We start from the raw sequence: 25,008 nt of genomic DNA, 5'->3' as shown, positions 1-25,008 counted from the left end.
GCTCGTTTATGTAGGAGAAAGTTGGTAAACCCCAGGTTGGTAAATTTGCTCTTTCGGTGTCCATTTTCTGTGTGTGTGTATGTGTGTCATTTCACCATTTGCTTGTCCACCTGAGATTTGTCCTGACTCTCTAGAATGGACTGTGGAAGTGGTCCAGAAATAGTGTCACACCTCCTTATAACTGGCTCACTCATTTTACATTTGTCCTTCACGTTGACTTTGTGGATGGTCCTTTGGTGTATTATCCATTGTTCCTTTATATTTGCTTAGGCTACATGCTAATTCCCATGCTATTGTATCTGTACTGCATGCTGTGCTAGATTAGGATAAGTGCATAAGTCATAGAACAATGAAAATCATATCAAATATAACATTTCCTTTCTAATGTTGACATGTAGTTCCTGTTAAACAGGAAGTTGTCACAGGAACATGTCCACATGTCCCTTTTTTAAATCACAAACATATAAACTCATGGCTTTAGTGGGAGTAAAGTAGCATATAGTTGGCCTGAAAATGTGCAGACTCTAAATGATTTCATGGGGACATAAAGTGAATGAACCTAAAAGCAGCAATGTTAAAATTTCAATAGCATGTAGCTAAATTAGCATAGTAGAATTGTAAACTTAAGGCTGCATGCTACGTTTTTAGTTTAGCTAACTTGCTAGTTCTCATTCTCATTCCAAAGATCATTTTATTGGACAAAAATCCATATACACCTCACAAAATGAAAGATTAAATGCGTATATGGGCTAAAAAGGATAGCGCACATATTCAAGTTCACTATATGAGTTCAAAGCTAACAGACATGGACTAAAATCCACAAAGGTTTTGATTTCATGTGGCCATTTTAAAACAATGTTCAAAAAGCATTAGCATTTAGCTAAAGTAACGTATTAAAACTAAAGGCGAGTGGTTATGTTTGGCTAACTTGTTAGTTATCATTTTATTTGACAAAAATCCGCCCACACAATGAAAGACTAAATGCCTATGCATATATTTTTAGCACATGTGCTATGCTAGGAGTACACTATAGCATGCACAGCACATGATATCAAAGCTAAACCCTAAACAATTCTGTGGTTTGATTTTATGTGGTCATGTAAATTAATAAACTAAAAAAAAAAAATGTTCAGGCAACGTTAGCATTTAGCAAAGTTAACAGTACAAATGCAAACCAAAGGCTAATGGCTACATTTTGAGTTTAGCTAACTTGTTAGTTGTCATTCCAGAGGTCATTCTGTTTAATTGGACAAAAATCACCTTGCAAATTGAAAAACTAAATGCTAAAAAGTGTTTTTATAGCTAATATTTTATAGTTATACACCAGCATACATGCAGATGAAAGACATCAAAGCTAACAGATTCTTAAAAACAAATGAAATGTTTATATTTAAGCAAGATAGCATTAGCATTTAGTTAAATTAACACAGGAAAAAATGGTGCTGTTTTGACACAATTTCGATGTTGTAGTAGGTGCATAATTGTTATAAAATGTATTGCAGTCTCTTCTCATATACCCTGCTTATCAGAATCACTGTTTTTATGCCTTTTCATACATAAATAATTCATTAACATCTGAATTTTGAATGGTATGCTGTGTATGAATAATATATTTGCATTGTATGAATATGAATATGTGCCCATCTGTGTATATGCTGTATGTCATTGTTTTCACTGGAGCGGTTATGTTTGAATTACGTTCAAAGACAGCTAGCAGTAGCTCAGAGACTTGAAGAGGTTTGTGTCCGGTCAGCATGTCTTGGCGATGGATGAAGTCTTATTACTTTAGCTTAGGGAGTGAGTCACAGTCTGACACCCCACAGCTCACACTAAAACACAACATCTATTATTAAAAACCCATCAAGACTCCCAGACAATAGAGACCCAGACAGATGACTCACTTTTTGATAAATCCACCAGTTTTGTAGTAAATAATTCACCCAAAAATAAAAATCCATCATTCCAAACCCATATGATTTTCTTTCTTTATAGAACTTAAAAAGAGGTATTTTGATGAATGCTTGTGCTGCTCCTTTACACTTAATGAAGGCATATAGCAAATAATTTACTTTTTAAAAGGAATCAATACTTGTATTTGACCAAGAAAGCATTAAATTGATCAAAAGTAGGAATGCAAATGGGTGGGAACTTTCCAATAAATTTCTGGAAACTTTCCATGATTTAAAATTTGTTTTTTGGTAACTTTTGTGAAATTTCGGAAGTTTTCCAGAAATATACAGGAAATTTTCTGCCTCTTTGCAACACTAATCTATTTTTCTGTCCGTCCGTCTGTCTATCTGTCTATCGTTCTATCTATCATTCTATCCATCCATCTGTCGTTCTTTCTATCCATCGTTCTATCTATCGTTCTATCCATCTATCTGTCCGTCTGTCTGTCTGTCTGTCTATCTATCTATCTATCGTTCTATCCATCTATCTGTCGTTCTATCGTTCTTTCTATCCATCGTTCTATCCATCTATCTGTCGTTCTATCGTTCTTTCTATCCATCGTTCTATCTATCGTTCTATCCATCTATCTGTCGTTCTATCGTTCTTTCTATCATCGTTCTATCTATCGTTCTATCCATTCATCTGTCGTTCTATCGTTCTTTCTATCCATCGTTCTATCTATCGTTCTGTCCGTCTGTCTGTCTGTCTGTCTGTCTGTCTATCTATCGTTCTATCCATCTATCTGTCGTTCTATCGTTCTTTCTATCCATCGTTCTATCTATCTATCTGTCGTTCTATCGTTCTTTCTATCCATCGTTCTATCTATCGTTCTATCCATCTATCTGTCGTTCTATCGTTCTTTCTATCCATCGTTCTATCCATTCATCTGTCGTTCTATCGTTCTTTCTATCCATCTTTCTATCTATCGTTCTATCCATCTATCTGTCCGTCTGTCTGTCTGTCTGTCTATCTATCTATCGTTCTATCCATCTATCTGTCGTTCTATCTATCGTTCTTTCTATCCATTGTTCTATCTATCGTTCTATCCATCTATCTGTCGTTCTATCTATCGTTCTTTCTATCCATCGTTCTATCTATCGTTCTATCCATCTATCTGTCCGTCTGTCTGTCTGTCTGTCTGTCTATCTATCTATCGTTCTATCCATCCATCTGTCGTTCTATCTATCGTTCTAGCCATTCATCTGTCGTTCTATCTATCGTTCGTTCTTTCTATCCATCGTTCTATCCATCTATCTGTCCATCTATCTGTCTGTCTGTCTGTCTGTCTATCTATCTATCTATCGTTCTATCCATCCATCTGTCGTTCTATCGTTCTTTCTATCCATCGTTCTATCTATCGTTCTATCCATCTATCTGTCCGTCTGTCTGTCTGTCTGTCTATCTATCTATCGTTCTATCCATCTATCTGTCGTTCTATCTATCGTTCTTTCTATCCATTGTTCTATCTATCGTTCTATCCATCTATCTGTCGTTCTATCTATCGTTCTTTCTATCCATCGTTCTATCTATCGTTCTATCCATCTATCTGTCCGTCTGTCTGTCTGTCTGTCTGTCTATCTATCTATCGTTCTATCCATCCATCTGTCGTTCTATCTATCGTTCTAGCCATTCATCTGTCGTTCTATCTATCGTTCGTTCTTTCTATCCATCGTTCTATCCATCTATCTGTCCATCTGTCTGTCTGTCTGTCTATCTATCTATCTATCGTTCTATCCATCCATCTGTCGTTCTATCGTTCTTTCTATCCATCGTTCTATCTATCGTTCTATCCATCTATCTGTCGTTCTATCGTTCTTTCTATCCATCGTTCTATCTATCGTTCTAGCCATCTATCTGTCGTTCTATCGTTCTTTCTATCCATCGTTCTATCCATCTATCTGTCCATCTGTCTGTCTATCTATCTATGTAGTATATATAATTATGCGCTCCATATGAGAGGAGCGATATACAGTAGTAAGATATACAGTGGTAAGAGTAAGTAATATGGGTTTGGAACAACATGAGGGTGAGTAAATGATGACTGTTTATTTTGGGAGAAGTGAACTACCCCTTTAAAAGCATGTTTCATTTATGCCTAATTTGGCAGTGCAGGTAGTTAATGTCTTTTAGAGCAGCTTTGTCTGCATTCTCATGGCTCATTTCATGGATTATAAAGCAAGAATAATACCACAGATGTAATCTCAGGGTGTTTGTTTTGGGCGGGTAAGAAAGCCGAATTGAATGTGTCACCAAATATGTTGAATGTGAGTCAAACTGCAGGTGTATTATGTGTGTTTTCTGCCCTCTTAGGGAAGGCGACTGGTGGCTGGCTCGCTCGCTGACGACAGGAGAGAGTGGATACATTCCCAGCAATTATGTGGCACCGTCTGATTCCATCCAGGCTGAAGAGTAAATCCTCTTCTTTCTCCTCTTTCTCTCCTTTTCTTTGCTGTTCTCCTCCCTGTTTGAATCCTCTGGTTTGCATTTTATTCCCTTCATTGTGATGTCAGAATCCAGTCAGATCTCTCCGTTCAGTTGAGAGTGATTCTAGGTCCTCGTTAATGAGTATTTTAACAAAACAATAGTTGAAAGAAAACACTTATACCACTTATTTCAATTTGTTATGAGTTGGCAGTTTAGTCAATCACATGTTCATTTTTTAACCAGCCTGACTGATTCATGAGCAAAACTGATTCATCAAAAAGAACCGGCTGAGAGTCACTTGTTCGGTGTTGAAAAGATCTGACTCAGCAGAACAATTTGTTCATGAATCATCACTCAGGAAACACTTCAGAGTATTTTAGTACAGCATTTTTCTGTCTGTCTGTCTGTCTGTCTGTCTGTCTGTCTGTCTGTCTCTGTCCGTCTGTCCGTCTGTCTGTCTGTCTCTCTGTCCGTCTGTCTCTCTGTCTGTCTGTCTGTCTGTCCGTCTGTCTGTCTGTCTGTCTGTCTGTCTGTCTGTCTGTCTGTCTGTCTGTCCGTCCGTCTGTCTGTCTGTCTGTCTCTCTGTCCGTCTGTCTCTCTGTCTGTCTGTCTCTCTGTCCGTCTGTCTCTCTGTCTGTCTGTCTCTCTGTCCGTCTGTCTCTCTCTCTGTCTGTCTGTCTGTCTGTCTGTCTGTCTGTCTGTCTGTCTGTCTGTCTGTCTGTCTGTCTGTCTCTCTGTCTCTCTGTCCGTCTGTCTGTCTGTCTCTCTGTCTGTCTGTCCGTCTGTCCGTCTGTCTGTCTGGAAATAAAAACTATAAAGACATAAAAAAAATGACAACAACACAACACAATTACTAAAACTTTAGCAAAAATGGAAAATATACAAAAACTATTACAATTTTAAAAAACAAAACACAATTCAGACTATTATTAAACTATAATATTCTCTCAATGACACTAAAATAACACTGACGCTCAACCCTTGTGACGTTACTAACAGAATGATTAATTCTCGCCCCTCTCCCTCTCCTTCCGGTCTTACCTTTGAGTCCTTCATATTTCCCCTCATGGTTTTGCTCTTTCGCCCTCCTCCATTCAAGATTTTTATTATTTGTCACATACACAATTATACAGAGTATAACCAGCAGTGAAATGTAGGATTATCTGCGATGAAGTCTCTCCATCATCTCATCAGTTAGAACGAAAAAACCCTGGTGGCCCAAAAACCTTTTCCTTCTTGACTGAGTAGAATATGTCAGTGTTTGCACACAGGCAGCCCGTCTACTATTGTCTGTCCTGTTCATATCCTGGTCATTTTTCCTGAGACGCACAGGCGCAGTTGCTCCGTCGACTGCCTCATTAAACAAATACACACAAGCACTCCTTTGAAAACCTATAATGACTAATTTTTCCACCCTTGCCTTGCCAGTCATCTCAGATTGACTCTGGAGAAAAGGTAAGACTCTGAGAGAGCACAGCGGTTAACAACAAACTGCGCTGATTTATGGACACTAAATGTCACCGAGTCGGTCATGAATCCCAAACACCATCATTTTATCAATCAACCTGAATCAATGTTCAATATCTCATACAGCACAATTTAGATGACAGTTGTTATAAAGTATAGTCATTTCAGGCCCAAAACATGCAAGTTAATGCAAATGTTATTAGTTACGCAAGCTCGATTTCATAATAGATTAATGTACACTCCTGTTTAAAAGTTTGGGGTTAGTAAGATATTTTTTTTTTATAAGAAATGAATACTTCAGCAAAGACGCGTTAAATTGATCAAAAGTGACAGTATAGAGATTCAGAATGTTACAAAAGATTTCGGTTTCAAATAAATGCTGTTTATCGGAAAATCCTGAAAAAATATATTTAACAGTTTGTACAGAAGTATGAAGCTTCACAGCTGCTTTCAACATTGATAATAACAAGAAATGTTTGTTGAGCAGCAAATCCGTATATTAGACTGATTTCTGAAGGATCATGTGACACTGAAGACTGGAGTAATTCGGCTTTGAATAGCATCACAGGAAGTTTTAACATTGATTCAAACAGAAAAATATTATTTTAAATTGTAATATTTCAAAATATTAATAAATAAATTCATCCTTGGTGAGTATTTCTACAGACAATAGACTTTTGAATGGTGGTGTACATGTTTGCACAATGGGATGTTTTGTCTGTGTACCAGCATAAGCTGTATTTCTGGCCAACTGTGTGTCTCTGATACAATGTTACATGTGATTAATTACTCTAAATACACACTCTCTCTTTTCTTCTCTTTCTTCATCTCTCTCCAGATGGTACTTTGGAAAGATCACACGTAGGGACTCCGAGCGGCTCCTCTTGAGTCTGGAAAACAGGAGAGGAACTTTCCTGGTCAGAGAGAGCGAGACAACCAAAGGTGATTGAATGTGAAACTCTGAACTCTTTTTATTTTTTACAATTTTATTTATTTGATCCATTTATTAGTTAGGTTTTGTTGGAGCCGTATTTGGATCTCAATTAAGTTTGACTTATTTTGTATTTCAAACATTATGATTTAAGTATATGAAGAAATCTTGTCGAATTCTTAGACTATCCTGTTACGTGGATTTGTGTTGCTCCTCCTCCTCTACGCATCACTGTGGCGCGAAAGTACAGGTCATAATAACCAGGCAGTATTGTTTAGAAAGACAGAGTTAGAGGGCGGAGAATGACAGTTTCTTCAATCACATACTATGCTACCGTGTTTTACGTTTTCTGGAAGTTTTATTTTGTTTGGAAAGTATACCGGAGATCTGGATTAATAAACCACTGGGTTTTGTTGTTGAAACCACATCTCTGTGAATGCTTTATAATCATGTGCATCGGGAGAGACTCCTCCTCTAACCTCAAGGGGCTAAAGAAAGTTTTGAAAATGAGCCATAACAGGTTTTATTAATTATTTTATTTATTTATTTTTTGTGCACGGAGACCGTGCACATCAATACATGTTTCTGTAAATGCACCAGATTTAACCCAAAGGATATTTTTCATCTGTACTAGTCCCTGGACAGTTTTACAAGTCTTCCTGAAATCTAAATGTACAGAAATAGACAATTATTAGAATTAAAAAACAAAAAAAGGAGCATACACATTATATTAAATACATAAATCTATCCAAAAGGCACAATAAAATATTTAATTTTATTTTTAATTTAATATTACAATTATATATCCACATAAAACTAAAAGGAGCAAAGCAAAAAAACACAAATATACAGTATGCGCAGTATATTAAATATATAAATCTATCTAACACCATAAAAGCACAATAAAATATTTCAAGCACTTTATTATTAATTTAAGCAATAATAAGAATTATTAAAATTGTATCCACATAAAAGGAGCAAAGCAAACACTTTGCAAAATATAGGGCCTAGAGAGTATATTAAATATATGAATCCATCTAATACCATAAATTCACCATTTTTATTATTAAATATAAAAAATAATTTTATTATTACTATAGCAAATTATTTATATTGTTTATTATTTTTAAATAATAATTATAATAACAATAGTAATACATATATTTTAACATTTTAATTTAGATGACTTGTCATTTTTAACTTTAATTCTGTAAACCGTTGCCAAGCAACCACAGTTTTGTGAATTAATATATAATTTATATTTTATCATTACCCTTTGTCTGGTGTCACAGTGTTGATTCAACGGCCAAACTGTAGGGATGAATGGAAAATTGTGTGAGAATGACATCTAGGGAATGAAACTCAGTTCTTTCCCGGAGCTCAAACAGTAGAGCTTGGCACTCATAACATCAGGGTCAAGAGTTCAACATCCCAGGAAATGCAAAAACTGATCAAATGTGATTTGCTATTTTTCTTTCCTTTTTTTAACGAAAGCATCTCTCAAATAAATATTTCCAATGCTGTTCAGCCAGTCAAATTCAGAGCCCACAGCTACTGTAACAGTTGCATTAAAGAAACCATTAATAAACACAGCGATGACAAAAAAGCAACGCCAGTTTGGAGGAAATTGCTCATGCATGTGTCTACATTTAGGAAGTTTCAGATCAGAACAAAGTGCATCTTCAGTTGAATTCCCCTTTTCAGCTGTCAGTTGGTCATTCCTCATCTCCTCCCTGCAGCCTTCCTCTCTCTAAACACTGTAAAGATCCACGCTCCATATATGGCCGTTTACACAAACAACGTTCATCTGAGATGATATGTAAAGAGCTGCGTATGACAGAATACGAAGGTCAGAGAAGTGCTTGCAGGGATGAAGAGCGAGAAGTAGGTCAAGCGTATAACCGCGAGCCATAGCACGCAGCTCATACGGTCAGTGAGAGACCGAAAGAGACTGAAGGATGAGTCAAACCCCAGAGAGACGAGGCTGGGGTGGGAACGAGGGAGCAAGCGACAGACAGACAGAGACATGAATGTGTGTAATGACCACACCACAGCGCCCTCTACAGAGCATTTTACACAGACTTTATTAACCCTATGAAGACCTGGGGCCAGGTTTATCTCAGTTAGTCTGATTTATTGTCTTCTGATATGGTTCAAAATAAGTCAGACTAACTGAAATAAGCCTGGCTTATTTGGTAAACTTGTTTTATGAAACAGGCTCCAGAATCATCAACGTGATCAAAATGTTGCTGAAAGGCCTGTTATACACAATCTACTATATGCTTTCTGTCGTCTGATTGATTTGATAGTTTATATTTTATACTAAGTAAAAGCCCCTTTAAAGGAAAAGTTCACCCAAAAATGAAAATTCTGTCACATTTACTCATCCTCCATTTGTTTTTTCTTCTGTTGAACACAAACGAAGATGTTGGTAGCCAAACAGTTGACGGTAGCCATTGACTTGAATACTATGGAAGCCAGTGGGGACCAGAAACTGCAATAGAACGAAAGAAACAAAATGCATATTTTTGCTCAGTTTAGTCGACTTCAAGGAAAAATTAAATACTACAAAAGTGTAGAATCTGGCACCCATCATAATCTAACAGTTTCAAATCTAAATGTTTGTTGGTGCCGTCAATGTCATCCTGTTCATCTCTCAAATGTGTTCTTTGTGGTTGTTTAGGTGCCTACTGTCTTTCCGTTCTGGATTACGACAACGTCAAGGGTCTAAATGTCAAACATTACAAGATCAGGAAGCTGGACAGCGGGGGATTTTACATCACGTCGCGCACACAGTTCAGTACTTTACAGCAGCTGGTCAACCACTACCGCCGTGAGTCGTTTTCTCATAGACACCTGCTCCTTTCTGAATGTCTGTGAAAGGAAGTGATACAGACTGGTATTTTTGGAAGTGGGAACTTTAGTTGTTGCAAAATAAAAACACAGAACTATAAATAAAAAAATAGCATAAAGCAATTAGATAATGATTCATCCTTTGCTTCTTATGTTGCCCTAAAAGTAGTTAATAGCCCCTAAAACCTTGCTAAGAGAAAGCTGTAAGATGAAATAATAAGTGTATTTTGTTTACCACATTTCAGTTATTTATAAGTTATGAATATTATTATTTTGTATTAATATATTATTACTTATCAATAATAATTACAATAATAATAATAGTGTAGATTACATTATTATTATTATTATTATTACTACATTATTGTTGTTGTTGTTATTGTTGTTTATTGAAAATAATACAACAATAATTATAATACATTTAAGTTTCTTTATTATGTTTATTGTTAATAAAAAAATAAATTAAATTATTATTATTAAAATAATAATGATATTTATATGCATTTTTATTAGTGCTGTCAAAAAAATATATATATGTATATGAATATATATATATATATATATATATATATATATATATATATATATATATATATATATATATATATATATATATATATATATATATATATATATATATATATATAAAAATATGAATATGCGTGTACATATTTAAAAAATAGACAGTATGTATGTGTATTTATTTATATATGTGTGTGTGTGTGTGTGTACATACATACATACATACATACATACACATAATAAATATACACAGTACACATATATTATGTGATAAAAAACGGATGCGATTTAATCGCAATTAATCGTTTAACTGCACTAATTTGTATTAATTAATTTGTTGATGTGGTTGATTAAATTGTTTATTTATTAAGTTGGAATAAGTTATAAAGTATATAAGTATTATATAGTAAATTGTATAATATTTACATATTTTTTTATTCTATTTTTAATTATTTATTTTAAATTATTTAATAATATATTAAATATATTCATTTATTAAGGTATGCTAAATATTACAATATTTTATTATTATTAAAAATAAGAAGTTATATTTATTTATTATTTTTTAATAATAAAGAATTGGACTAGTAATAATAATACATTTAACTTTAACTTTTTAATTTAGTTAAATTTCCGTTTTTAATTTTAATTCTGCTACAAAAGCATCTTTGTGCATTAATTTAAAATCAGAATGAGCCAGAACTACCTATTTTCTAAAAAATAAAAAAAAGAATGTTTAACAGGAAGAAAAGCAAAAACATAAACGCACTCCTTTCTGTCTGTGTCTGTCACAGAGCACGCAGACGGCCTGTGTCACTGTCTGACTGACGTGTGTCCCTTGCTGAAGCCTCAGACTCAGGGCCTGGCACGGGATGCCTGGGAGATCCCACGGGACTCTCTGAGACTGGACGTCAAACTGGGCCAGGGCTGCTTCGGAGAGGTCTGGATGGGTAAGACTTCTTCATTCAACTTCCCTCTATCAAAAACCAAAGATTTGGGAATTATATAAAAAGTTCACCAGCACAAAATGCCACAGCTGTGTGATGCAAGCAAAGCGTTCATAGTGTCTTTTTCTCCCATCAGGCACTTGGAACGGCACCACATGTGTGGCCATCAAGACCCTGAAGCCTGGCACTATGTCTCCTGAGGCCTTCCTGCAGGAAGCGCAGGTGATGAAGAAACTCCGTCACGAGAAGCTGGTGCAGCTTTACGCCGTCGTCTCGGAGGAGCCCATTTATATCGTCACGGAGTACATGGGACAAGGTCAGTACAGAGATCCAGTGAACTATATTGGGCTAAAAATGTCTAAGACACCAGAACTGGCTGCAAGATGTGTAAATAGAGCATAAAATCTGGATGTTAGCAGCTTTGTGGTGAGGTCTGCCAGTAAAAGTGTGAATGGAGGTGTGACGCTGTGATTTTATTTATTTATTTAGTCATTTAGCCGACGCTTTTATCCAAAGCCACTTACAAATGAGGACATAAGAAGCAATCAAAACCAACAAAAGAGCAACAACATACAAGTGCTATTACAAATGTTGGTTAGCCTAGCCTAACGCAGGACACAAAATATATATATTTTTTTTTTAAGAAAACGAGTAGATAGAATATAGTGGGGTTTTTTTTGGGGGGGGGGGGGGGGGGGGGTATAAGAAACAAGTAGATAGAATAGACAAAATAAAGCTAATGTTAGTTTTACTAGAAAAGCGAGCAGTTAGAGAATAAATATGTAATTGATAGAAGGTTAAATGTGTTTTTTTTTATATATATAAAATTTGAATTTCTGCTTTCACAGGAAGTCTGCTGGATTTCCTGAAGGGTGACATGGGGAAAATGCTGCGGTTGCCTCAGCTTGTGGATATGGCCTCTCAGGTACTTTCACACTGACATTATATGATAGGATATCTAGTAATGAAATCACAAAAAAAAAAAAAAAAAATCTTAAAACTGTTTTGATACTTAAAAGTAATATAATTGGAAACGTTATATTAGAAAATTTACATTACTGATCAAAAGTTTGGGTGCGGTAACATTTTTTGAAAGACATCTTATGCTCATCAAGGCTGCATTTATTTGATAAAAAAAAAATGACAGTAAAAAAACAGTAATATTAATATTATGAAATATTATTGCAATTTAAAATAACTGTTTTCCATTTGAATATATTATTAAATGTAATTTATTCCTGTGATGTAAAGCTGAATTTTCAGTGTCACATGATCCTTCAAAAATCATTCTAATATACTGATTTGCTGCTCAATAAACATTTATTATTATTATTATTATTATTATTATCAATGTTGAAAAAATATGTGCTACTTAATATAAAATTTTTGATTTTTTTCAGAATTATTTGATTAATTGAAAGTTCAAAAGAACAGTGTCCTTTCTGAATATAAGTATTCATTATATTATATCATATTATATTATATTAGGGGATTGAACACATTTTCATGACTCCAAAGCTGACTGGCTAAAATCAATTTTAGTTTACATTTTTGATATAGAATCTTACAACCCACTGTATTAAACACGAAAATGCCACTACATAACAATAGCAATGACCCTAGGCTGCTCTGAAACATCATATAAATTTGCAATAAATAAATAAATAGATTAAAAAAATGTAGTTCCTGTAGCTCAAACTGTACAGCACAGCACCAATGCCAGGGTCATTATCTTGAAAGCAATGCAAGTCACTTTGGATAAAAGTGTCTGCCAAATTCATAAATGTAAATGTAATTAAATAAAACACTCATAGAGTAAAAAAAATTAAATAAACTATATAACCCTGTATTGAAAGAGAAGTTCTATTTAGAGACTTGAATACTGTAGAGCGCATCACTAAAAACAGCATTGTGGTGGCAGTTTTTGCATGGCCAAGCGCCGCTGTCATTGTCTTCATAATGTATATGAATCTGTTTCTATTCTGTGGATACCCTGGAGGGCGGCACCGAGCCCAGCAGCGTTATAATTTATGTGTTGTCCTCAGATCGCCTCTGGAATGGCGTACGTGGAAAGAATGAACTATGTGCACAGGGACCTCAGGGCTGCCAACATTCTGGTGGGTGATAACCTGGTGTGTAAAGTGGCTGACTTCGGCCTCGCTCGACTCATAGAGGACAACGAATACACGGCCAGACAGGGTGAGCAGGAGCACTCCGTGTTCTTCACATTTTCAGATGTTTGCCGAGGTCGTAACGTCTCTCTCATTCTCAAGACTTAATGCTGTTGCCTTTTCTGCGCTTTGACCTTAATTGAATCAGTTTAATCATGATGACAGGCCTCTCTTAAATCATTATTACAACAGGAGCCAAGTTTCCCATCAAGTGGACTGCGCCAGAGGCGGCGCTTTACGGCCGCTTCACCATCAAATCTGACGTGTGGTCGTTTGGGGTCTTACTGACAGAGCTGACGACCAAAGGCAGGGTGCCTTATCCAGGTACTACTCTACAGTCAAATATTAATCAAAGAGGGTCACCGGCTCACCTTATTCAAATCTATTCATTTTTATTATAAATGATCTCAAATATATATATATATATATATATATATATATATATATATATATATATATATATATATATATATATATATATATATATATATATATATATATGTATGTATATGTGTATATATGTATATGTGTGTATATATATATATGTATATGTGTGTATATATATATATATATGTATATGTGTGTATATGTATGTATATATGTATATATGTGTTTCCACAAAAATATTAAGCAGCACAACTGTTTTCAACATCGATATCATTATACACATTAATTTCAGCATATTAGAATGATTTCTGAAGAATAGCGTAACACTGCTTTGCATAATGGGAATAAATTACAATTTAAAATATATTTAAATAGAAAACAGTTATTTTAAATTGTAATAATATTTCACAATATTGCTGTTTTTTATCTAAAAAAAATGTAATTCTTTTAAACTTACAAAACAATTACATTCAAATTATTTTCACTTAGAATTATTCACACTAAATCCAACACATTGTGTTTAAATATTTTTGTTTATAAATAATAATAAATGGTTTTGCGTTATTATTATTATAATTATTATTATTATTATTATTATTATTAGTATTATTTCCAAATTATTCACTTTGAGTCCAATGCAGGGTTTTCATCTCTAAAACATTTTAAACTTAAACAAAATTACATTCAACACAGTGAGTTTTATTATTATATTTAAAAGAAATTTAAAAATGCTTTTGAGGGTGTGTTTATGATAATATAACACATAAAATTGTCAAAAGGGCACATGACGCATGCAAAGGGCACTTGACAACATTTCCGGTTGTTCCTCCCTGCTGACAACCCACAGCCCACACTGCCTGGTTAAAATGTGCCTGCACCACAATCTGACACCTGACCCACATCCACTTTGTTTGACGTGTCTCCTCCACTCAGGTATGGTGAACCGGGAGGTGCTGGACCAGGTGGAGCGCGGCTACAGGATGCCCTGTCCCGCCGAGTGCCCCGAATCCCTGCACGAGCTGATGCTGACCTGCTGGCGCAAGGATCCCGAGGAGCGGCCCACCTTCGAATACCTCCAGGGCTTCCTGGAAGACTACTTCACCTCCACTGAACCGCAGTACCAGCCGGGCGAGAACCTCTAGAGATGCAGATCCAGTCAAGTGTGAGAGCAGCGAAAAGGATATCCTTCCCCTGACCGGGGAAAACGAACACGGGATGTTTGTGGCATAACCCAAACAATACTAATCCACACGGGACAACAACATCGCGCATCCAGCTAAATCAACCCATTTAAAGCAACTTATCGGGTTTTCACATGGTCTCAGTGTTACAGCATTATAATCGCATGTTTTTCCACTTTCATCGCAGATGAGCTGCAAACAGCAAGACAAGATGCATCTTTTCTGCAAAGAAATTCAATAAATTGCTTCTTCAGCCGCCGTTTCTGCTGATAATTGTTGCGAGGCTTTATTTCCGAAGCTCTGCGGATTGATCCCTAGCTATTTTCTTGACCTCGATGTACTACCACTTCTCTCCTAAACCCTTTTAGCGGATGCTCCAGATCTGTCATTCATCCTCCTCCCACAGTCCCTCACTTCTGTCCTCTCCCATCCCCCCACAAACCCCCGAAGCGTCAGCTCCATCAGCTTTGGTGTTCGTCGTGAAGCCTGCTCAGATGGACGAGGTTTGATGGCCATCATCAGACGTTAGCTCCTCTGAGCATGTTGGGAGACATCTGTGACTGCAGCTCTCTCGTGACGAACGGATGTTTCCGTTAATGTCTTCCAACAGATATCCAGGGTCTGTATCCGAATGTGGTATTTTAAGCCTTTTAATGGTAGAAATGAGCTTTTGTCCCATTATGTTTGTTGATTTATTTTGTATCAACCTGGATCAACTGGAATAAGAACGTGATTGGTTGAACACTGGTCACGTGATTGGAATTCGTTCTGAATTCTGAAATGATGGAAACAAACCATTCTTCCTTTTGATATGGACTCAAATAGAGAATCGTTCAGAATGTGGTTTTATTTGATACAGTTACTCTACTCTTCTAGTATTCGAAACAACTACTGATATATAGCATTGTTTTTGTTTAAAGCAGAAATGACTGTATAGTCCTACTTTGTGTGCCAATACAAAGGAAAAAATGAATTTTGTACTGTTTTATGTATCAAATGTATTTTTATTAATGTTGTTTTTGTAACAAAGAGGATGAGCAGGCTTTGTAATTAGAATTTAAAGGAATAGTTCACTGTAAAAAAAAAAGAAAATGTCATTTTCTAACCCTCGTGTCATGTAAAACACAAACGGAGATGTTTAGATGAATGTTCATGCTGCTCTTTTCCATATACAGTACTTTTACATTTATTGCATGAATAAAACGTCCTCTAAATGTTTCTTTTTGTATGCTATGGCAAAAATAACAGCATAACAGTTTGGAATGACATAAGGGTGAGTAAATGATGACAATTAATTTTTACACTGCAAAAAATGATTTTTTTCCTTAGTATTTTTGTCTTGTTTTCCCATTACAAATATCTTAAGATTCATAAATTAAGCGAAATGATATAAGATAGCTGTTTTCTGAAATTAAGAAAATATCTGGCAACTTGTTTAGCCTTATGAAATATTTTTCTTACACAATTGTCAGATATTTTTTCTCGTTTTAAGCCTAAACTCACTTCATTCACTCAAGCATTTTGCTTCTCAAGTTGATTTAAGAATGTTGAAATATTTGCACAGGAAAACAAGACAAAAGCACCGAGGAAGAAAATCTACTTTTGTAGTGTCTGTGAACTATTGCTTTTATCACTCATGAATATTGTTCAAGAGATGTTTGAACTGACTCCTCAAAGATTGTTAAATGCTTGAATTTCAAACGTTTTATCTTTTTGGCTTTTTTGAGACAAATTCTGACACATGCCGTCAAAGTCGGCAATATATTATATGCAAAATAGCCATTGTTATATATAATTGTGGGTAGCGAACTCAAACCCATCGCTACTGCTTTCCCATAAGATCCACAGAAAGCCATGAACCTTGTCTGTGAGGTGTTAGTGATGGTTTGAGATGCCCGAATAAATAATATAATCACTGCTGAGACAATGTAGAATGAAATAATAGATTTGAGTTGTAGGGATGTTTGTGCTGATACGATGATGGTAAGGGTTTGGAAATGTCCCGATGAGTTGTTTAGAATGGCATGCAGCTGTAATCGCGGTACTTTAGCTGGTAGATGTGTGACGCCTGTCCATATTCTGTAAATACTTCCGTATGTAAATATTCTTTTCATATTTATTCATATTGCCTCAGTTTATGTTCAGCAGAGCTTTGCTCGTTTCTCCCCGTAAGATCAATGTTATAGGTAGACGTTCGGTCCTGCGTGAAGCTGATTGCAAAAATATCTTTTTCCAGTTTTCCTACAGCAACTGAATGCATAGAGAAGCAGCCAATCACAAAACGGGATGGATTCACAGATTCAAGTCGCTTTCTTTATTTTTATCTACAGTAAGAAGCTCACCTTTAAGAATCATTTCTTTAGGTGTGACTTTGGCACTAAAGTATTGTTTTATTACTTTTTAACCGTTTTAACTTGCAATAAATCTGCTGTTGATTTTGACAGGTAGCTACAGCAAAGTAAACTGCACTGTATGCATCGCTCTGATCGTAATGTGATATTTGACGATGGATGGACGATGGCGTGTTCTTACTGGTTCATGCTGTAGAACTGGAAAATAAAAGTAGGACAAGTTAAACGAGTCAGATCTACAAGTAACCACAATATTAGTGCATCCCCATCTAATGAATTCAAACTATGCAGTTGTTTTCTATGAGTTGCGTGTCTGTATATTAATTGCAGTTGCTCACAATCAGATTCCAGGTACTTGCTCCCAGTGTACAGTTCTTCAATGACTGGTTTCAAAATATGAAATAACACTGAAATGAGATTTGTACTTTAAAAATTTATGACATGGTGGTATCCTTTTTTTCTTTTTTAGTGCAATAAACTATGTTTCTAAAGCTTGGATTTAAGCACAAGAGTGTTTTTATTTCGCAAATTGTTTTAAAGGAATAATTCACTCAGAAATTAAAATTTTCAGAAAATTTAGGCCTCGAGTCATCCAAGGTGTAGATGAGTGTTTCTTCATCAGATTTGGAGAAATGTAGCATTTCATCACTTGCTCACCAATGGATCCTCTGCAGTGAATGGGTGCCGTCAGAATGAGAGTCACAAGTAATCCACACCACTCCAGTACATACATTAACAAATCCATCATTAAGACTCTTTGTTTAAAATGCAAGTCCTCTATCCATAATACTGCTTTCTTCAGTGAAAAAATAGTCTCGTCTGAATCGGGAGAGAAATATGCACCGATCAAGCACTGTTTACAAGCCAAAACAGTTAAAAAAGAAATATGTCTGTATTTTGATGTGAGAGGAAAACAGGAGATGGACTTTCACTGGAGGATCCGAATCAGCTTTATTCGCCAAGTGTGCGCAAACACGCAAGGAATTTGTTGTGGTTTTTAAGAAGCTCTTGGTACATGCATGCATACATATCTGACATGAGAACAGAAACATTTAAATAAGACTTAACAATAATAATAATAATGTGTAAGAATCTGGAACAGAAGATTTATGTACAGATTTGTGCCTCATTTATACAGCCGTTTAGAAAAATATGCATATATATTTACAAAGTACTAGGGAGAGAGTCAATAATTAGAGATGGGGCATGAATTACAGGACACAGGTAATAATTCCTGTGTTAGTTGTTTAGACTGGAGATGGCATGGGGGGAAAACAGTTTTTATGCCTAGATGTTCTAGTGCACAGAGATCTGTAGCGTCTGCCTGAGGAGAGAAGGGTCTGTGATGATGTTACCTTTCTGCTGACCTAACAGTCCGCTGCAGTCTTCTTATATATATTATTGGCGATTATGGACTGATATTTTGGCCAGAAGTGACCGTTTAAACGTCTTATTGATTGATTTGTTTCTTACAAACATGTAGCTTTTCGCTCCACTTTAAGATGTTAATTGATGGACTGGAGTGGTGTGGATTATTGTGATGTTTTTATCAGCTGTTTGGACTCTCATTCTGACGGCACCCATTCACTGCAGAGGATCCATTGGTGAGAAAGTGATGGAATGCTAACTTTTTTTTCCAGATCTGTTCCCATGAATTAACAACTCATCTACATCTTGGATAGCGTGAGGGATTTTCAGAAAATGCTCATTTTGGGGTGAACTATTTTACCTTTAAGTTTGAATGCCCTGATTTCTTTCCTTGACAAAAATAGCAGAGATTATTAACCCGGCCATTCCTTGTTAATGTTTTACAGCTGATTCTATAAGGAAATGCAGTAAAATCTGGCCTCAAGCATTTACTGTGATTTGTGAAGCAGAGAGTTAAAGGAAAATTGGTGCAATAGCGTGTGATCCTAATAACTCACATTAATACTGCACGAAGAACTGAACCTGCAACATTTGTGTGTAGCACAGATCTGGACAAATGCAGACATACTGTGATATATGCATATTACCCTTGAATTATGTCTCCTAATAATATACAATAGAATAAATGGAAAGACAAAAAACAAAGGTGTTCCCCAGCAGGCGGTCCATAAATCCCATGTGATCTGACATCATTCAGTCTGATCCCTTTGGGCTCGTTAAGGATTTGTTTTGTGTTCATCTGCTTTTACCATTTTCTTTTTACATTGACTATCACTCTCTAAAAACTAATAGAATCAGATAAATAATTTCTCAAATATTTATTACAATAGCCTATATACTGATAAATTTAACATTTTAAATTAACATTGAACATTTACATTTAGATGTCTATTAGATGTCTTTAAGATGTTTATGATTTAGAATGCATGTAAAACTGACATCTTACAGATGTCTGTCAGATGTTTGCACACAACAGATGCTTTCCAGATCAAGTGATCTTTAGCAGACATCTTGCAGACGAAGGCCTATCTAGGACATAAAAACACGGCTGAAGGCACAACAGGAGGAACAGACAAACAGAGTCAACTAAGTGAGTCATTTATGCTGGAACCGCACCGATTGATTCAAACTGATGAAAAAAATGATCAAAAGAGCCATTCATTTTCGAATTTCAACAACGCTTGTTAAGGTTTTTTTTAAAGCACATTGTGATAGGTGAAACTGAGCTTTTCAAAACTCCAAATCACCATTGCATTGCAAAATGATTCACCGTTTCGAAGCTCTCGAATCGGATAGCGTATTGTGAATCATTTGATTGGGATTTCGGAGCGCTTATTGCAAATTATTTGATTGATCGGGACTTCTGAGCAGGTTCGCAAATCTTTTGATTTATATCGGAACTTTAGAGCGGGTTTCCAATCATTTTCCCGAATTGAAAGATTCGTGATATGCTCCCGATCTGAAATATGGTTCGTGAATCATTATTCAGATCGGGACTTCGGAGCACGGATTTGATTTACTTCGGAGTGGGTTCGTGAATCATTCAGATCGGGACATTGGAGCTGGCTCGCAAGTCCTTTGATTCAGATTGGAACCTCGGAGTGGGTTTGTGAATCATTTGATTCATATCGGGACTTCGGAGCGGGTTTGTGAATCATTTGATTCAGATTGGAACTTCGGAGCGGGTTTGTGAATCATTTGATTCATATCGGGACTTCAAAGCGGGTTTGCAAATCATTTGATTCAGATTGGAACCTCGGAGCGGGTTTGTGAATCATTTGATTCATATCGGGACTTCAAAGCGGGTTTGCAAATCATTTGATTCATATTGGAACTTCGGAGCGGGTTTGTGAATCATTTGATTCAGATTGGAACCTCGGAGCGGGTTTGTGAATCATTTGATTCATATCGGGACTTCAAAGCGGGTTTGCAAATCATTTGATTCAGATTGGAACCTCGGAGCGGGTTCGTGAATCATTTGATTCAGATCGGGACTTCAAAGCGGGTTCGTGAATCGTTTGATTCAGATTGGAACCTCGGAGCGGGTTAATAATAATATAAAAGTAATAACTGTACACCTTAAGAGGACACATTGGATGAATATAGACAGTAATACAGTTTTGACAGCTTTAGGATTAACAGAGTTTTGGATAGTTTTCATCCTGGTACTTGTCTAGATCAACTTTGAATAAAGAGAAGAGAGGTTTAGAGACAGATTTAGTTTTTTACGTGAAATGCAGCTAGAAATACAGATTATCCTAATTATGTTATATTTTCCTATATTGTCTTTTGAGTGGTCAAACAATCAAAAGAAAATACCTTTAAAACTGCTTCTGTAATGTTATTGGTTTTACATAATCAAAATTGTGTAGGATAATTAATATGCGAGTATAAAAAAGCTCTCTTTATGAATTATGAGCAGTTACAATATCTGTAAATAAAGACTTTAGATGACATGAAACCGGGGTCAAAAGTCTGTCATAAATGTGTAGATGTATAGGCCTAGATGGGGAGGGAGTGTTGTCTGCTCTTATGTCCCGACCAATGTCCAAATCACACCTAAAAGAAGTAAGGGTTTGTGTCTAATTGACTTGTGCTTGGTCTGCGAGCTCAATACATAATCAGATATTATCCAACAGCTTTAATATGATGATAATGCAGTTGTTTCATCATTATGTTTTGAACTATTGATTGAAAGCCAGTTTATTGTCCTCTAGCGACACCTACTGTTGTGTTAAAGTAAACTGCAATATTTACATCCAGTTTATAAACTTGCTTGTGTTGGACTTCATGGACTTATTCATGATCGTACAATTACAATTAGTCTGTCTTTTCATATTAAACTTTAAAGTTTATTAAAACGCTTTTAAAGACCAACTTGTTAGTACAGACTGTGAATAAATTCTGTTCACAAGTGAAAGTTAACCTTGTAAAAACACATCCTGCTTCTCTAAAACTCTGTAACAGGACCTGGAAATATATATATATATTTTTTTTAAATCTATCTTTAATATTGATTTTAAATATGATGATACATAATAATGATACAACATTATTATATATGTTCTCATTAATCTTTCATTTGGCCCTTTTTAATTTTTTTTATTATGCAATAACAAAACAATAATTACAAAGACAAAGAGAGAACGACAAAAAAACAATGAGGGTTACAAACAATAATCCAAAGCATACTAAGTTATCTTATTAGACTTACACCATAAGAGAGTCTTACATGCAATACAATTATTAGAGTTACTCAACGAGTTTACATACATATCAAAAAGTTTTATTTGAAAATGTACATTTATGAATGTAAAATTTAGCAAGAAATAGCAATAGATTAAAAATAAATTTGCAGTAAGAAGGGTCTAAATTTAAAGAATAACCAAAAAAACACAATTTTGGGGGTTATACAGAAAGTTGGATATAATTTATTTTTTTTTGTTATCAATATTTTTATTTTATTTTTCATACCCAACACAACATAACATAAAAACAAAAAAACAAACAAAAAAAAAACCTACACATACTCAACATCTCAAAGTCCAGTCATAGGGAGGGAGAGAAGGAAGTAAAAAAAAAACCCCCACAAAAGTCGGATATAAATATTTTTTAACAAACCTGGAAATAAATTTGAAAGTTGTTTTGAAAGTCTTCGTGGGTCATAAACTGAGAAAAAGATAGGCCTGCCCTGCCCTGTGGTAATAACTTTTGCTTCCATGCATTACTCGGAAAAGTCAAGAATCAGACTATGCCTGCGTCCCAATTTGCACACTGTCCATCCTAAATTCTAGTAGTACATTTCAATACTATTTAGGGCAGATAATGTGGATTTTATGCCTATCCAGGTTTACCTCATGAATATTAATTACGTCCTGATGACGTTAAAATACCATCAGGTCCAGAAGGGACGTCAAATCACTTCCCTAATTAATATGTATTATTTATTTTTAATCAAACCTTTATATTATTATAATTATTATTATGTTATTAGATAATATGACACACGTTTACAAATACTGGATAAACACGTATTCAGTTAATGTACTTTGATTTGTATATGTAAACGAAGCAAACATAAAAATACATTTATAAAATAACGTTTCGTAGTATAAAAATAAATAAAATCCAACGGCGTAAAGAAAACTTAGCGACTGCCTTTCAGCCAATCAAATCGTCGAACGTCTCTTTATGTGATTAATATTCATGAGCCGTGCCTTCTCCAGGTAGGATTCAATGCTTGGACGAGCCGCCGCAGGTGAGTCGAAATCACAGAGAGGTGATTGCAGAGTTCCTAAACTGGCTTACAAGGTAATTTTTCATTTGATTAAGTTTAATCACAGAGATGTCCTGTAAGTCGATTAATTACTAAACCAGCAAATGTACTTTAGTGAGCGTTGTACAGCTTGAAGGAGACAGAAACAACCTAATATGAACCAGTGCTGATTTGATGTGCTTATAAAGTGGTTTCTGCATGTTTAGACTGATTAATATTGTTTTTACACGTTTGTCTTGATCTTGAAAAATAACCATAATATAATGTAACGTTATGTATATTTAAGTTGCCATCAAATAAGAGTCACGTTTTCTGAGTTTGGGGTCTTTAATATGTTTATTCCAGGTTATAGATAATGAGCACATGGCAAAACATCTTTAAAAGGTGTTACGACATGTTTTTTCACATATTAATTTAGTACTTTGTGAAGATGGTAATCTGTACTCATTTACTGTACCATAGCTTATATCAATGCATCATCTGAAACAATTACTGTACCAGTTTTGTATGTAGTTTTGGAGTACCATACTGTAAATATCACTATACATGGAAAATGAATAGCACAGCACTACTAGGCTACTGCAGTTTTATTGAGACATGGTGCTTTTTCTATCTGTGTGTTTCTGATTTTGTCAATGCAAAGCTGTAATATTGCATGCCACTGACTAGTATAATCGTGTTTAGTTTCGTTTTGTGGTTTGTGCTTTGCTTGCATAAGTTTAAGCATTGTTTTTCTGTGAAAAAGCGCCGTCTCCTTTGCAGATGCGTGAAAGCCACACTGAACCTGTTTCCTGAGATAAAGATTAAAAGTACATATTAGTAGGCTACCTAAAGTGTACATATTTATACCTAAATGTACTTCTGTATCTTTTTTTGAAAAGGTACTGCTCTAGTGACAGCTTGTGTACTTTTTTATGAGAGTGAACTTACTGTACTAAATCTGTCTTAACTCTGGGACTTTAATCTTTGCTTATGTATATAGCTGTATTTATCAATAGTGGCTGTTATCAAGATTCCATCATAGACTGTTCTCTTTAAGGTTGTCTCATGATTTTATGAATTAACAGCATACAGTGCTCCTTGAAAGTTTGTGAACCCCTTGTAGAATCTGTGAAAATGTGAGTACTTTTAACAAAATAAGAGAGATAATACAAAATGCATGTTATTTTTTTATTTAGTACTGTCCCCAGCAAGATATTTGACATAAAATATGTTTACATTTAGTCCACAAGACAAACAAAAAGTTGAAATGATTCAAATAACCCCATTCAAAAGTTTGTGAACCCTTGGTTCTTAATACTGTGTGTGGCTATCTGGGTGATCCACGACTGGTTATTTTTTGTCCCTTGTTTGCTCTGAAGAGTTAAACTGAGCACTGTTCTTCAGAAAAATCCTCAATGTCCTGTAGATTCTTCAGTTTTCCTGCATCTTTTGCATATTTGAATCATTTCCACCAGTGACTGTTTGATTTTGAGATCCATCTTTTCACACTGAGGACAACTGAGGGACTCAAAGACAACTATTAAAAAAGGTTCAAACATTCACTGATGCTCCTGAAGGAAATACGATACATTAAGAGCCGGGGGGTGAAAACTTTTGAACAGGATGAAGATGTCCCTATTTTTCTTATTTTGTAGAAATATATGTATATTTTCCATTTAGTACTTCCCTTCGGAAGCAACAGAAGACACTTGCATGTTTCCCGGAAGTCAAATTAAGTACAATGTATACATTGATCTTCAAATTCAAAAAGTTTTCACCCCTCCCCAATCGTGTTTCCTTCTGGAGCATTACTGATTGTTTAAACCAGAGGTGTCCAGACTTGGTCCTGGAGGGCCAGTGTTTTGCAGAGTTTAGCTCCAACCCTAATCAAACACACCTGAACCAGATAATCAAGGTCTTACTAGGCATAGTAGAATCTTTCAGGCAGGTGTGTTGAGGCAAGTTGGAGGTAAACTCTGCAGGACACCGGCCCTCCAGGACCGTGTTCGGACTCCCCTGGTTTAAACCTGTTTTAATAGTTGTGTTTGAGTCCCTCAGTTGTCCCCAGTGTGAAAAGATGGATCTCAAAATCAAACAGTCACTGCTGGAAAGGGTTCAAATATGCAAAAGATGCAGGA

The 25,008-nt window shown here is 35.4% G+C and overlaps 2 protein-coding genes across 4 annotated transcripts in view; both read left to right on the top strand.

Moving 5' to 3' along the window:
- LOC306860188 (proto-oncogene tyrosine-protein kinase Src) overlaps positions 1-17,685 on the top strand; it is a 51,759-nt gene extending 34,074 nt beyond the window's left edge. The window contains exons 4-12 of the mRNA XM_079401756.1: positions 4,261-4,359; positions 6,680-6,783; positions 9,456-9,605; positions 10,942-11,097; positions 11,231-11,410; positions 11,943-12,019; positions 13,140-13,293; positions 13,458-13,589; positions 14,586-17,685. Coding sequence (XP_079257882.1) covers positions 4,261-4,359; positions 6,680-6,783; positions 9,456-9,605; positions 10,942-11,097; positions 11,231-11,410; positions 11,943-12,019; positions 13,140-13,293; positions 13,458-13,589; positions 14,586-14,794 — 1,261 coding nt within the window. The 3' untranslated portion in view covers positions 14,795-17,685. The remainder of the gene's footprint in view (positions 1-4,260; positions 4,360-6,679; positions 6,784-9,455; positions 9,606-10,941; positions 11,098-11,230; positions 11,411-11,942; positions 12,020-13,139; positions 13,294-13,457; positions 13,590-14,585) is intronic.
- Positions 17,686-22,836: 5,151 nt separating this feature from the next.
- The window catches only part of LOC306860169 (F-actin-monooxygenase mical1-like), a 359,843-nt gene continuing 357,671 nt past the window's right edge, over positions 22,837-25,008 (top strand). For all 3 annotated transcript variants that reach the window (XR_013783364.1, XM_079401732.1, XM_079401730.1), the window contains exon 1: positions 22,837-22,923. The gene's annotated coding sequence lies outside the window, so the exon portion shown is untranslated. The remainder of the gene's footprint in view (positions 22,924-25,008) is intronic.

The sequence above is a fragment of the Barbus barbus genome, assembly GCF_936440315.1.
Source record: "Barbus barbus genome assembly, chromosome: 41".
NCBI classification, from domain to species: domain Eukaryota; kingdom Metazoa; phylum Chordata; class Actinopteri; order Cypriniformes; family Cyprinidae; genus Barbus; species Barbus barbus.
The sequence above is the reverse complement of the archived record's forward strand: the minus strand, read 5'-3'. Positions and strand labels throughout refer to the sequence as shown.